The sequence below is a fragment of the Anas platyrhynchos genome, chromosome 3 (assembly GCF_047663525.1).
Source record: "Anas platyrhynchos isolate ZD024472 breed Pekin duck chromosome 3, IASCAAS_PekinDuck_T2T, whole genome shotgun sequence".
Lineage (NCBI taxonomy): Eukaryota > Metazoa > Chordata > Aves > Anseriformes > Anatidae > Anas > Anas platyrhynchos.
Genome location: NC_092589.1, coordinates 36,319,926 through 36,332,549, shown reverse-complemented (window position 1 = coordinate 36,332,549; position 12,624 = coordinate 36,319,926). Strand labels below are relative to the sequence as shown.

General features: G+C 33.8%; 1 protein-coding gene across 1 annotated transcript in view; it reads right to left on the bottom strand.

Annotated features, from left to right (window-relative positions):
* The window catches only part of LOC140002139 (dynein axonemal heavy chain 8-like), a 135,855-nt gene that overhangs the window by 41,689 nt on the left and 81,542 nt on the right, over window positions 1-12,624 (bottom strand). The window contains exons 56-64 of the mRNA XM_072035706.1: window positions 10,583-10,717; window positions 8,439-8,561; window positions 6,574-6,787; window positions 5,933-6,042; window positions 5,223-5,386; window positions 2,968-3,157; window positions 2,356-2,478; window positions 601-731; window positions 118-271 (exon numbers count right to left, since the gene is read on the bottom strand). Coding sequence (XP_071891807.1) covers window positions 118-271; window positions 601-731; window positions 2,356-2,478; window positions 2,968-3,157; window positions 5,223-5,386; window positions 5,933-6,042; window positions 6,574-6,787; window positions 8,439-8,561; window positions 10,583-10,717 — 1,344 coding nt within the window. The remainder of the gene's footprint in view (window positions 1-117; window positions 272-600; window positions 732-2,355; window positions 2,479-2,967; window positions 3,158-5,222; window positions 5,387-5,932; window positions 6,043-6,573; window positions 6,788-8,438; window positions 8,562-10,582; window positions 10,718-12,624) is intronic.

Genomic DNA, 12,624 nt, shown 5'->3' with positions numbered 1-12,624 from the left:
TTTAGGGTTAATCATTATTTATTTTCATAATAAGCTGTGGAATTGATAGAAATTAAGGAGAATGGTTTCTCCAGTTTTCTGCTTCTGAAGTACATTGTCTGTCACAATGAGACTTACCTCTCCTGAAGACAGTAGATTATTCACGTATTCCAAAAATGACTCCTCTTTTATTTCGTTATCAGTGAAAATAAAAGTAATGCCTTTTCCTTCTGCTCCAGCTGTTCTATACAGAAATTTTAAATCATCTGACAGATTGCTTACATTATAGGATCTACAAGTAATAAGAAACATGATGTGGTAGTTCAAAATATCACAGAATACTGCTATTTCCAGATTAGAGTGTTTTACAAATGATAGTGAAAGACAACTTTGTAAATACATATATCTTGGCTTGGGAATAGCTAACACGTTTCATCTTTTAGAGCTCAAACTTCCTCCAATATTGTACACGAATCAGATATAAATTATTTTTTTTTTAATTTCCATTTTTAATTGGTCACAAAATGAAAAAGACAAGCTGTTAAAAACATACTAGTATTATTGTGTAAAGAGAAAACAGCAGTATAAATTGCACCTATATACACGTCTCACATTTCTTACCTGGTTAAAGTGATCTGAAATATTTTATAGCCAGCAATATAGGAGGCCAACCTTGAAAGACTTTGTTTTCCAGAACCACCAACTCCAACAAGTAAAGCATTTCCATATGCCGTCCGAATTATCCGGGATATCTGTATTGGAAAAAATAGAATAATAGTACATTAAAAAAACAAAAACATTCATTAGCAAAATTAAAATTCTGTTACAAAACAACTGAATTTAATCAAATTAAACATAAAGAGTATTAAAAAGACACTAAGTTTTGAAGACAACTTCTCAGAGGAACATTCTTTAGGAATGTTGTGTAACTGAAATGAAAGAGTTCTCTTGTAAGACTATAGAATGATTATAATTAAGGGTATCAATAGGATTTAAATAAAGGCAGACATTTTGAGCTGTAATCTACATCTACATCCTGACTATGTACAAAACTATAAATTAAAAAAATTTAGAAGAATGAAATATACTACATTAATTTTAAGAGTTTGAAATACTTGGATTTTTCAGTTGAACAAACACTAAATTATAGTTTAACTGATTTTCTGTTTTATTTACTTTTAATATTTCCTTTGAGGTAGTTTCATTAATAAATCTCTCAGATACAAAAGCTGGATTACAAATTTATTATCTAATTGCTTTTTTTTTTTTTCCCCTCCTCAGAACTCCTCTATATACATGACACATTTCTTGGCTTTATCAGTTTTATTAGTGCACTATTAGTGCACTACTACTGTTGGATGCTACAGTTTGCTTCATTCCTCATATAAATTATGTACAAAAAGAAAAGATGGGCACCTATATCAGGCCTTTGAATTATATTCATTTTTTTCCTTCAAGTAAATTAATTTTGGTTTTACATGCAGTTCCTTCTGAGCCTACCTATACAATTTCATATTTAGACTTCTATTTTATTATTGTTACAAGGGTGGCAAAATCTATCATTACTGCAGTCACAACAGGGCTTCACCTACTACCATTTGAACTGAATTATATTTTTTTTCCCATTCAGATGCAAAGAAAAGGTAATAATTTAATTCACTTTAGGTTAACTAGTGAATAATACAACATCTCTCTTTTTCTTTTTTGGTTTTCATACAGCTTCTACGTGTCTTTCAGTAAACAGACTACCAAGTTTAAGAAATTTCTGAGGTAACTAACACATCTTCTTAAACCAGAGGCACACTGCTTCAAACAAAATCTACACTTAGCCTTTTTTTCCCCTCCAAATTCAATTTTGACTTGGTATGAATTCTTCCCTTGTATCTTCTGTTCTGAAAAGGGATTCATTTGATCATGAACTGAGAATACCCTACAACATTCCACTACACTCCTTATTTATTTATCTCTCTTCTCGTCTCTCATCCAGTCAGATTCTACCTCACACTGCTTTGGTCACTTGTCAGGTACAGCTACCTTTGAAGTGTCTTCTGAATTCTTAAAGATTAAGAAAATATTGTATGTACAAAATATTGTATACCTCTTTGTGACCTCACCATTCCCACTGAGGGTAATCTGTATACGTATGAACACCCAGAAGTTTTAAGAAATATATAAAATAAGGCATTTATTACAAAATATGCAAAGAGGCAAAATGACTGTGGCTCTTTTCTAGTTCCTTAAAATGGCTAGGGAAGGACGGCAAACAAATTTGGGGATAGGAGCTGCTTTTCAGACTATGCACCCCAAGCATAAGTTGTCCAACTCAGGATCACTATGGCAATAGTTAAACTAATACAAAAGTAACAAAACCCAAACCTTAATAAGATGTGTCATTGCATCCTTGAAAAACACCAAATCAAGAAATGATCCTCTAATACATTCATTGTATTGTCTCTGGTACATTTGCAATTTTTCACAAAGAAATTCAAAGCTTGGAACCTGAAAGATTACAAATTATATATATAAAAAAAAAAAAAAAAAGAAAAGATAAAAAAAAGAAAAGATCAGCAACAATGCTAGCAGAGCCCTTCAGAACTTAAAACACTGCTTTATGCATAAACTTGAGTTCTTGTTTGGGGCACACATCATGAAATTATCTTGTTAATTCACTTCAGTGATTGTACCTGTGTGTAAGCAGAAATTTTTTGGCTAATGCTGTAAAAAAAGGGGAAAGGCAAAGGAAAAAGAAGGAATGAATAAAGTACATTTGTATAGCATCATTAACTTAAACATATTTTAATATATATATTTTAATGTTGCTGAAATGACTTATTGCATGCTAACCCAAAAATATGTATAAGCAGATTCACAAAAAATGTGGCAGGTATTCAACAAAGCTTCCATATGATGTAAGTTCAGCAATATAATGTACTTAATAATTAAAGGAAAACTTCAGTGCTGAGTATTTTAGGTGCAAAATGAAAATACCTCCTCATAAATTTTTGGAGCTTCAAATACAAAATCTTCTGGTTCGTCACCAGTTGGTTCAGGTACGTCCCGCAGAAAATCCACAAAATATCGGTCTTCTTGGAAAACAGTTACACCTGTATCCACATATTCTTCAATTGCTTTAGTAACAGTTTTATCAAACCATGCTGTATCCTCAGGAGTAATAAATCTAAAAATCATAGATTAGCATAATTAAAAAAAAAAAAAAAAGCTTTAAAATATTAGTTATATAAGGAGGAAAACATAATTAAATACTTTTAAAAATAACAAATTTTGTAACATTTCATTGAAAAAATACATATGCAATACATATCAGACAACAGTTACAAAAAATGATTAATCAATATTCACAGAAATTAAATATTTTCAATGTTCTGCAAGTATCATAGCCAGTCACTAGAACAGAGAAAAACTAAACAAAACAAAACACTAATTCTCCAGCTTTTCTCTAGAAGTAGGTAACGACAAAACACTTAATTTCTCAGTTGAAAAAGAATGAGAAAAGGTGAATGATTTCCCAAATAACCAGGGCCAAGCTTCCCTTCTATTCTTTTGACCAGCACTGGAATAGCATAATTTATGTTATTATAGTGCTGCCTCTGAAATTGCAATGAGATAAGTAATGGTGAAAATCACTAGAAAACTCTGGCCTTTATTTTTAAATGATGGAAAATGATGGATAAGATTTCCTTTTAGATTTGCTACATTCATTTTGTAAACTCATCAAACATATCTAAGGAAAGAGGAAAAAGTGAGTAGGGCTTTCAAATTTCAAATTAGAAATTTCTAATTTCAAAATAGAATTCCTCTGGGATATTAGAGCTCATAAAAAGCAATTTTACTTCCTTGGTATTCACTCCCATTTGTTAATGTAACTTCCCATGAAAAATCAGAAGGCACCTGCCAGCTGATTCAGAGCTTTCATGGAAGAAGATGAGGGATTCTAAAAGACACTGGCAGAAATCATAACTAAAACTGTTTGACAGTGGCCTATGTTTTGGTTAGAACTCTTTCTAACACTGACCTGTAATGAAGGGCTGTTTTTTCAACCACTAGTTTCAGGTATGTGTAATATATCTCAAAGCTTTATGTATCTTACTTGTTTTGTTTCTCTTTCAATTGAGTGCATGCAAAACTCCATATGCTAAAGTACGTTTATGAAGATTTCACTTTGTCCTTTTATAAGGAGCTTTGTTTTCAAGAGATAATTCTTTTGTACCTTTGCTCTTTCCTTTATGTTTGCAGGTTACGGGAATAATAGTGACTAAGCCTGACTGTGTTTAAATACAATGCAATTATGAATCTTAACAGCTACCATGCCAAATTATTTGCACCAGAACATATTTATATACTTGACATCTTAAAATAAATCCCATTTTAGACTTCTACAGCACTGAAAAATATCCACTCATGACAATTCTTAAGCACTTGATATTTCAAGGCCATTAGGTTTAATTAAAAGCAAAAACAACACAATATGCCTTTTTGTATCTATGGCAAAATATTTGTCATTGTTTTCACTTTAAAAATAAAATGCAGTGTAATGAAATACACATACATATTTTTAAGTAAACATTTAGCTTTACTGTTTTAATTTTAAAACATTAATTTTATAATAAATATAAAGGCCCTTCCTCAGATAAGAAATAATTGTATTAGTTAAAATCCACAGTAGTTGTGGATTGTTGACTTTTACTGACAGCTACATCACTTTATCTGGAATTTCACAAGAAATTGAAACTGTAGACAAAAACATTACTGAATATTTAAAACATACAGCTGACAAATGTGCTGATTTTATCAATCATTTAAGGCAGATTTTGATGACAAACTTTTTTAATCATATGGATGTGATGATTTTTTCTGTAAGATCAGAGCAATTTTATACTGCAGTCTATGGGTCACTGTATAAATTTAGGACACTGTAAAATCCTCTCTTTCACAGAGGAACTGACTGCATGTAGCCAAAGATAAGTTTGCCAAAAAATAAAAATAAAAACAGTTTTGAACAGAGTTTCGGTTAAACAGTTATTTGAAGTTTCAGAGTTCTCCCACCAGTTACTAGTCTAATCTATCAGCACATAACATAATGTTTGTTGGGACGATACCACAGTGCAGACATGCAGAATAAGACAACATGTTTCATATTGGCCTAATAATATTTGTCATGTTAACAAATTTAATGTGTATGAGCATAAAATGTATGGTTAAACTAAGTCGATATAAAATGATACCTGTCAGCAATTACTCTAGTACATTCATGTTTAAAAAGTGCTAGAAGGACACTGCTGTTCATGCATTCTTCTGACTTTATAGTTAACATTCCTTGCCAGATTCTAGAAAGGTCTCGAAGGTTGAATATATAGTGGAATTTAGATGGTGTAGGCAGCATCTTTGTCTAAAGAAAAATATTGTTAATATTCAAGATCAGTAGCATTTAGAAAGAAATGAGAATAACAAAACCTGCACATTTATAAATAAACATTTACTTATTAAAATGAGAAAAAAATAACACTAATTTTCACACATAATAGTTTGGGCAAAGTCTTTCTAAGAAGTCATCAAAAATATCTGATCTGTTTGGAGGCATGATCTAGCACTAAATGCAAAAATCCAACTCTTAGAACATGTAATTATTTCATATGTTACTTTATAAATTAAAAGTAATAAATTATAAAGAATTAAACACCCTGTTCCTAAGTTGTAGTGATTAAAGCTTCGGGTAACATGAATAAAACTATAGGAATGAATGAACTGATACAGCCATTCATCTACCTTATATACTAAAATCTAGTATTTTCCAGATTCTTTCTCCAACAATTTTTAGCTCATCTTTCTCCTGTTTTCTTCTTGCTACAGATATGTTCTTAAGGAATATGTGCCTAAGTTAGACTAACAGGCACTCTTTTCAGACTGATAATAAAATTTTCCCTAAAATTTATACCTTTGTCCACTGCCACAGTATTCTACCTGTCGGGATCAATTTTTTCACCATATCACATACTTCAGGACTGAAATTTCTACATGAATGAAAGTATCCACAACCAATAACACCTTAAAAGATAAAATGGAATAAACAATTAATCTCAAGGTGCAGGATAAAATAAAGTAAGTTGTGAGCAATATTCCAAAAATGCAGTTAAAATTAATTTGCTTTTAAATTATAGATCAAATAATTGTCTCTCTCATCCATGACTTTTCTAAACAGGTAGCATGGACACCTGTTGGTGACTGCGAACATTTAACAATATACAATAGTGACAAAGTTAAAAGAACGTCAGCAACAGAAGGCTCTTCAGGCAATGCAGATGTATTACATGTTAACAGCAGTGCTTATAATCTTCCAGGAAATCACAATTACTTTCTGATTTTAGACAAGAAAAATCATTAATAAGAAAGATAAGCAGTTAGAGGGGTTCATTTCTGTTCCATGGCATTATTTTGCTGTAATATATCTTCAGTTGTTTCACTGGAAGCACTTTACATTTGCATGATGAGAGAGAGAGAACATAGTTTTATAAGTTTTAAATCTTTTTTTTTTTTTTTTTTTTTTTTAATCCATGCTAAAACAAGAAAAATAAGTACCAAAAATTTTGTCTATGGATGCATTGGATGGCAATGTACAATTGAATATACAAAACTGTCTTTTTAAACGCTGGGGAATATCATTACGGCCTCCTCCTGGATGTATCATTGCTGCTATTAATTGTACATCTACAATTGTAGTGAAGTCTCCAGGCTTATCCAAGCTGTACATTCCTTTCATTTCCATCATTTGACGAACAATTTCATTTGTTATCTGTAAGTTTATGTAACATACACATTAGAACGGCAAACCAAAATGTACTCGGTGATAATTTAGTTTATTCTTGTAACTTTACCATTAATTCCTAGAGAATTTTAATCTAAACTCAGACTAAATTATGTTCCTTAGTCATATGGAAGATCTTGGTTTCTGTGATTCTAAAACTAGAAATATTATTTCAGAACCAGACTACCACATAATATGAAACAAAATGTGCACATATTAGTTCCATATTTTGCTATTAGGTATTCAGCTTCAGAGTTTCAAATTGTGCATTTAGTCTTCCATTGGGAATCCTTTGAAGCAAAACACCTCATTCTTTTCTAAAACAGGAATCTGCTTATTCGGAAAAGACTATTCACTTTGTATTTTACTCTACAGCATCTGTATGGATCTGGAGGCACCATTGAGTTACCACTATAGCAACTGCTCCAACAATAATTAGCAAGCCTTATGTGCTCCAACAAAGCCATGAAGTGCAACAGGGCACTCATCACAAACCATCATCCCATAAAAAATACTGGAGAAATATCTTGGGGCCATGATCAAAGATGGAGATCCTTCCATAATGGAGATTCTTCCTATTACTGAGTAATGCCTGGGCCTGTAAGGATTTTGCCTCAAACACAGCCACTTGCCCACATTATAGACTACGGTCAAGCAGCTCAGTGTTGTGGATTATGTAATGCTACTTTAAATTAAAATAATAATAATCATTTTTAAAAAAGATCTTAAGTGAGAGCAAATGATGCAAACCAAATAATTGATATAGGCTAGCATTTAGGTAAAAGGCCAAATTGCAGTTCAGAGACTAAAAACACACACTTGGCTTCAATTTTTGCAAAAACAGCTTTCTAAAGTGAAAAAAAGGAACTATTTGGACTATACAAATTTACTTAGATCCCTACTGCCACTTAAATATTTGTTCAAGCCCACTCTCAGAAAGAGACCTACTCCCCATACTATAAACAAACAAGCTTAATGCTGTAATTACTCTTAACCCAAGCTCGGAGCCTCACAGCCAGACAGCCAAAGGATTCAAATCTGCACATGGGTCTCCCATTTGAGCAAATTGAAGAAAGTAATGATAAGCATACTGGCCCTTTACATTATCATAGTTATTCCAGAAAACCTAGCATCTTGGTCTAGAAAGACTTCATATCTACTATTGGAAGGAACTATTGAATAATTTTGCCTGATTTGGGATCTGTGTAGGCATATGAATGCTACAAACCCAAACTGTAGACAATGGCTCATCAAAAGCCAAAAATGTTTAATCAGTTTGCAAGCCAATTTGTTACCTTTGAAGTTGGACACAGCCTTTATTACTTTTTGCAAGGTATCACACTTCTGTTTGGCAGGAAGTTTGCTTACTGGTGCTATAAAATTAGTGTCAAACTTTAACAATGATACGTTATTTTAGTACAGCGATGCTTTTATTTAGTCTTAGAAGAATATGAGAAAGTGGAATAATGTAAGGTATGACACCTTTAACCTACTTCTTTTTTTCATTCCATAAATACATTGTAATTAGAAAGCATTAACAATTAAGAGTAAATTAAAATTTTGAGTATGTCCACAGACTCCTACATATATGAAAAAATAGCAACAGTATGATAATAAATTGTACTAGTTAACAATGTACCTGATCTCCCCATTCATTGATAATTGGCATATTGATATCATCAATAAAGACAGTCATCTTTCTGCCTCCAGGAGGTCCATAAGTACTTCCAACACGTTTGTCCACATAACTCTCTATTGTCCTCTAAAAATTAAAGAAAGTCCTTGTTTTTTATCTAAAGCGACAATATTTAAAATGTATTGTTAAAAAAAAAAAAAAAGTGACACTTTACTTAACCAATGATTTCCTCTTTCAGCTTTCATCTTGAAGGAAATCTATCCATCTATTTATAGTATGACAGCAGTATAAAGGCAACTTAGATTCCTTTTACAATAATTTCCCAGATGTCTTGTAGACTAAGTAAAGCAGTATTTTAACATTTTGGTAGCAAAAATCTTTTACACTGAGTTTTGAACTGAATAAGAAGCAGGATGTGATAGACAAGTAAGACACTGATCTTTAATAGGAATATATTTTCAAAGCTCTCAGCTCAATGGTCTTTCTAAAGGTACTTGGACTTTTAGAAACAATGGCAGAAAAATACCTTAAAAGATGGTAGAAAATGCTTTCCTTAGACAAATAATTGTTTTGGTTTTATAATCATAAGTGTTGTTCTATATGAGGAATATGGCATATACTGTGATAAAGATAGAAGTATTAATAACATTTTTGGAAAGATTGCAAACAGAAAACAGATACAAGTTTTATCCAATGTCTTTCACCATGGAAAATATTTAGCTCCATGTTCTAGGATAATTGCATATAGAACATCCTTAGCATTAATACATCATTTTGGAGACATTTAATAAAAGTGAAACTGCTAAGAAACAGAAAATGATTATATTAGAAAATAAAAATTATGTTTCACAGCTATCATATCTAAAATCAACTTGTTTTTCAAATAGCCTCAGAATGGCAACTCAAACTTCAAAAAATATTTTGAATGCAGCCCTTTCAACTGTTTAGAAGTATTTCAACTTTTTTTTTTTTTTTCTCTTTTTTTCCCAGCTACATTTCTCTCTTAGAAATCAGTATAGTGAACTATGTACTGAGCTAGCTAGCTGAAAACAAAAAGTGTATCTTCTGAGGTATCACAGGACTATAGCAGAGACAAGGCACAATAAGTTCCTTTCATAGTGTCTCTGTACCAGACAGGAGGAACCCATAATATACTAAGTGAAGGACACTGAGACAAAGATAGTGACTGTTCAATTAATCTTGCATGCATGAAAGGATGCCTGCCTTATTTTGCTTCATAGTTTAATATATACAGCATGGCCAGACATCTTACACATAACAGAAAAGCCCAGCAGCTGTTCTATGAGTTTGCAATTTTTTTAAAAAAAACAAAAAAAGAGAGAGTGAGAGTGTGATTGAAATTATGATTTCTCCCCATTTTCTTTATACCATTTTGAATTAGCTTCTTAAAAACAAATACTGGATTTGGGGATGGAATTTGTAAAATCTGCTTCATGAGCAGGCTTTTCAATTACAAAATCTTCCCCGATGATTACTCTCCTACCAGAGCATTCTCACCATGAATTCATTGCTTTCAAGAGGTAATGAAGCCAACTAAACTTACAGGATCACATCCTAGCAAAATAGTATTGAATCATAGTGCTGTGGTATATATCATCCTTTCTACCACTTGAAAAGCTATCTGTAGTATTTGTGTCTATTTATATGGATTTTTTGCAGTTCTTTTAGGAAAGGGAAATTTTATAAAGTTCCAGTGCTGGTCACTCCTGAACTGAGGAGAAATAAGATGATCTGTTTTTTTTTTTTTTTTTTTTTTTTATTAAACTATATATATATGATTAAAAACTACTGAATCGGCAAAAAATGATGCATTATAAAAAAAATCATTAGTCTAAAGAGAAATTAAGAATTTTCAGAAAAAAAAGAAAAATACTAAAAAATTGATTCTTAGAATTACATAAAGAAAAAGCACTCAGTAATCATGCATCTATATGAGTGAACGTATTTTATTCTGCTCTGAAAAAAAATAATTTTAATAGAATTTTCTGAAGTTTTTAAGGGATGTAGAGAAAAAAAGGTTCCTTTAAACTTTATTTCTACATCACTTATTTTATCATTAGAATTAAGTACACTTAAATATTTAGCTAGGACAAAATAAACAAGATTTGCAAAACTTATATTTTTACCTGAAACATAAATGGTTCTGTGGCAGATGAAAAGTTCAGACATTTTGACAAATGTTCTTCTGGATCATACTTTTTCAAGTATGCCTTAATCATGACAGTCTTTGCAGTCCCCTGTTCTCCTATGAGCAAAACTGCCTGCAATAGACATTTGCAGGCAAATCAAAAACTATATCAAAACTATTAACTAAGTATGCATAACAGAATTATTTTAGAAAAAGGGATACTTTCTGTGCCTAATTTTGAAGGATATCTTATTCTGGTAGTTTTGCTATGTCTCCATATGCAGTGATACAGTATGTACTTTCATCCCATCTCAATTCTCCAACATAAATTAGTTATTGAGTCAAAATAGAAAGGATTAAAGTGAGAATGTACTAGAGAGTTTACTTTATTTATTTATTTTATTTTTTTTCCTCTCTGTAGCTTAGTGCCTTCTACTTTCTAACACACTCACTGCAGACTGCTGTAGCAATCTCTAGCAGTGTATGACCCTTGGAAGGCCTTTTTATGATGGAAAGCAGTCTCGAACGTCTAATCTGAATGTAATCTTTGGTTCATTTTTAACATATGCTCGTGATAGGATAATTCTTTCTTCCTGGTATTGTTCTGAAACCAATTAAACAATTGCTAAAAGAGATACTTTAATACAGATATTTTAGAGGTCAGATCAGAGTCAGCTCTAGTTGGCTCCAAAAGGGATCTGCTGCTGGCCAGAGCTGAGCCAGTAAGTGATGTTGGTTGTACCTCTGGGAGAGCAAATGTAAGAAGGGGGAAAAAAGTCTGCTTCGCAACAACAGCTGGAAGACAGGAGTGAGAAACAACCCTGAAGACAGAAAGGTCAGTGGAGAAAGTGGGCAGAAGGTGCTCCAGGTGCTGGAGCAGAAGTTCCCCTGCTACCTGTGGAGAGGCCCCTGGTGGAGCAAGCTGTCCCCCTGCAGCCCATGGGTCCCACATGGAGCAGATCTCCACGCTGCAGCCTGTGGAGGAGCCCCCAGTGGAGCAGGTGGATGTGGCCTGGAGGAAGCTATGGCCCATGGAGAGCCCCAGCAGGAGCAGGCCCCGGGCCGGAGCTGCAGCCTGTGGAGAGGAGCCCACGCAGGAACAGGGGTCTGGGGAGAGCTGCTGCCCGTGGGGGACCCGTGCTGGAGCAGTTTGCTCCTGGGGGATGGACCCTGTGGTATGGAGCCATGTGTGTGCAGTTCTTGAAGTTCTGTGGGCAGCCCCCACAGGCTCAGTTTGGGAAGGATGGCATCCCATGGGAGGGACCCCAAGTGGAGCAGGGGCAGAGTGACCATGAAGGAGCAGTGGAGAAGAAGAGCCAGGGACCGACTTCACCCCCCACTCCCCATTCCCCTGCACTGCTCAGGGGAAGGAGGTGGAAGAGGGTGGATGGGGGGAAGCTGTTTTTAGTTTGATTTTAGTTCTTACTGCCTCATCTTCTAGTGAAAGGCAATAAATTATATTAATCTTCCTATGCTGAGTCTGTTTTGCCCATGACAGCAATCGGCAAGTGATCTCCCTGTCCTTATCTCAACCCCTGAGCCCTTTTCATTGTATTTTCTCCCCCTTTTCCTTTGAGGAGGGGGAGTGAGAGAGCAGTTGTGGTGGAGCTCAGCTGCCCTGTAGGGTAAAACCACCACAAGTATCTTCTGAGGCATTGACCTTCGGAGATTTACCGTGTTTCTAAATATCAAGATTTTGTGCGTTTTTATAGTCTGATCAAAGGGAGAGCCAAATTATGGCCTCTGGAACAGTTTCATCAAACCCAAGTAAAAGGTTTTGTGTCCAAATCCCATAATTTCACAGAAAAGCCAAGTTCCAGCACTGGCTCATACACTTGTGGTATTTCTAATATTGGTTCTAGATACCGATATGGGAGTATACTGACTTGTACCTCACAGATTGGCACGTTTCCATGGAAGGCTGCTAGTGCTCTTAACACCACTGTGTAATGCAAACAGTTTTGGTGGTGGTAGTGGTGGTAGTTGGTTTGTTTTTGCAGATTTTCCACTGGACAAATAGGCCTATATATGTATTAAATA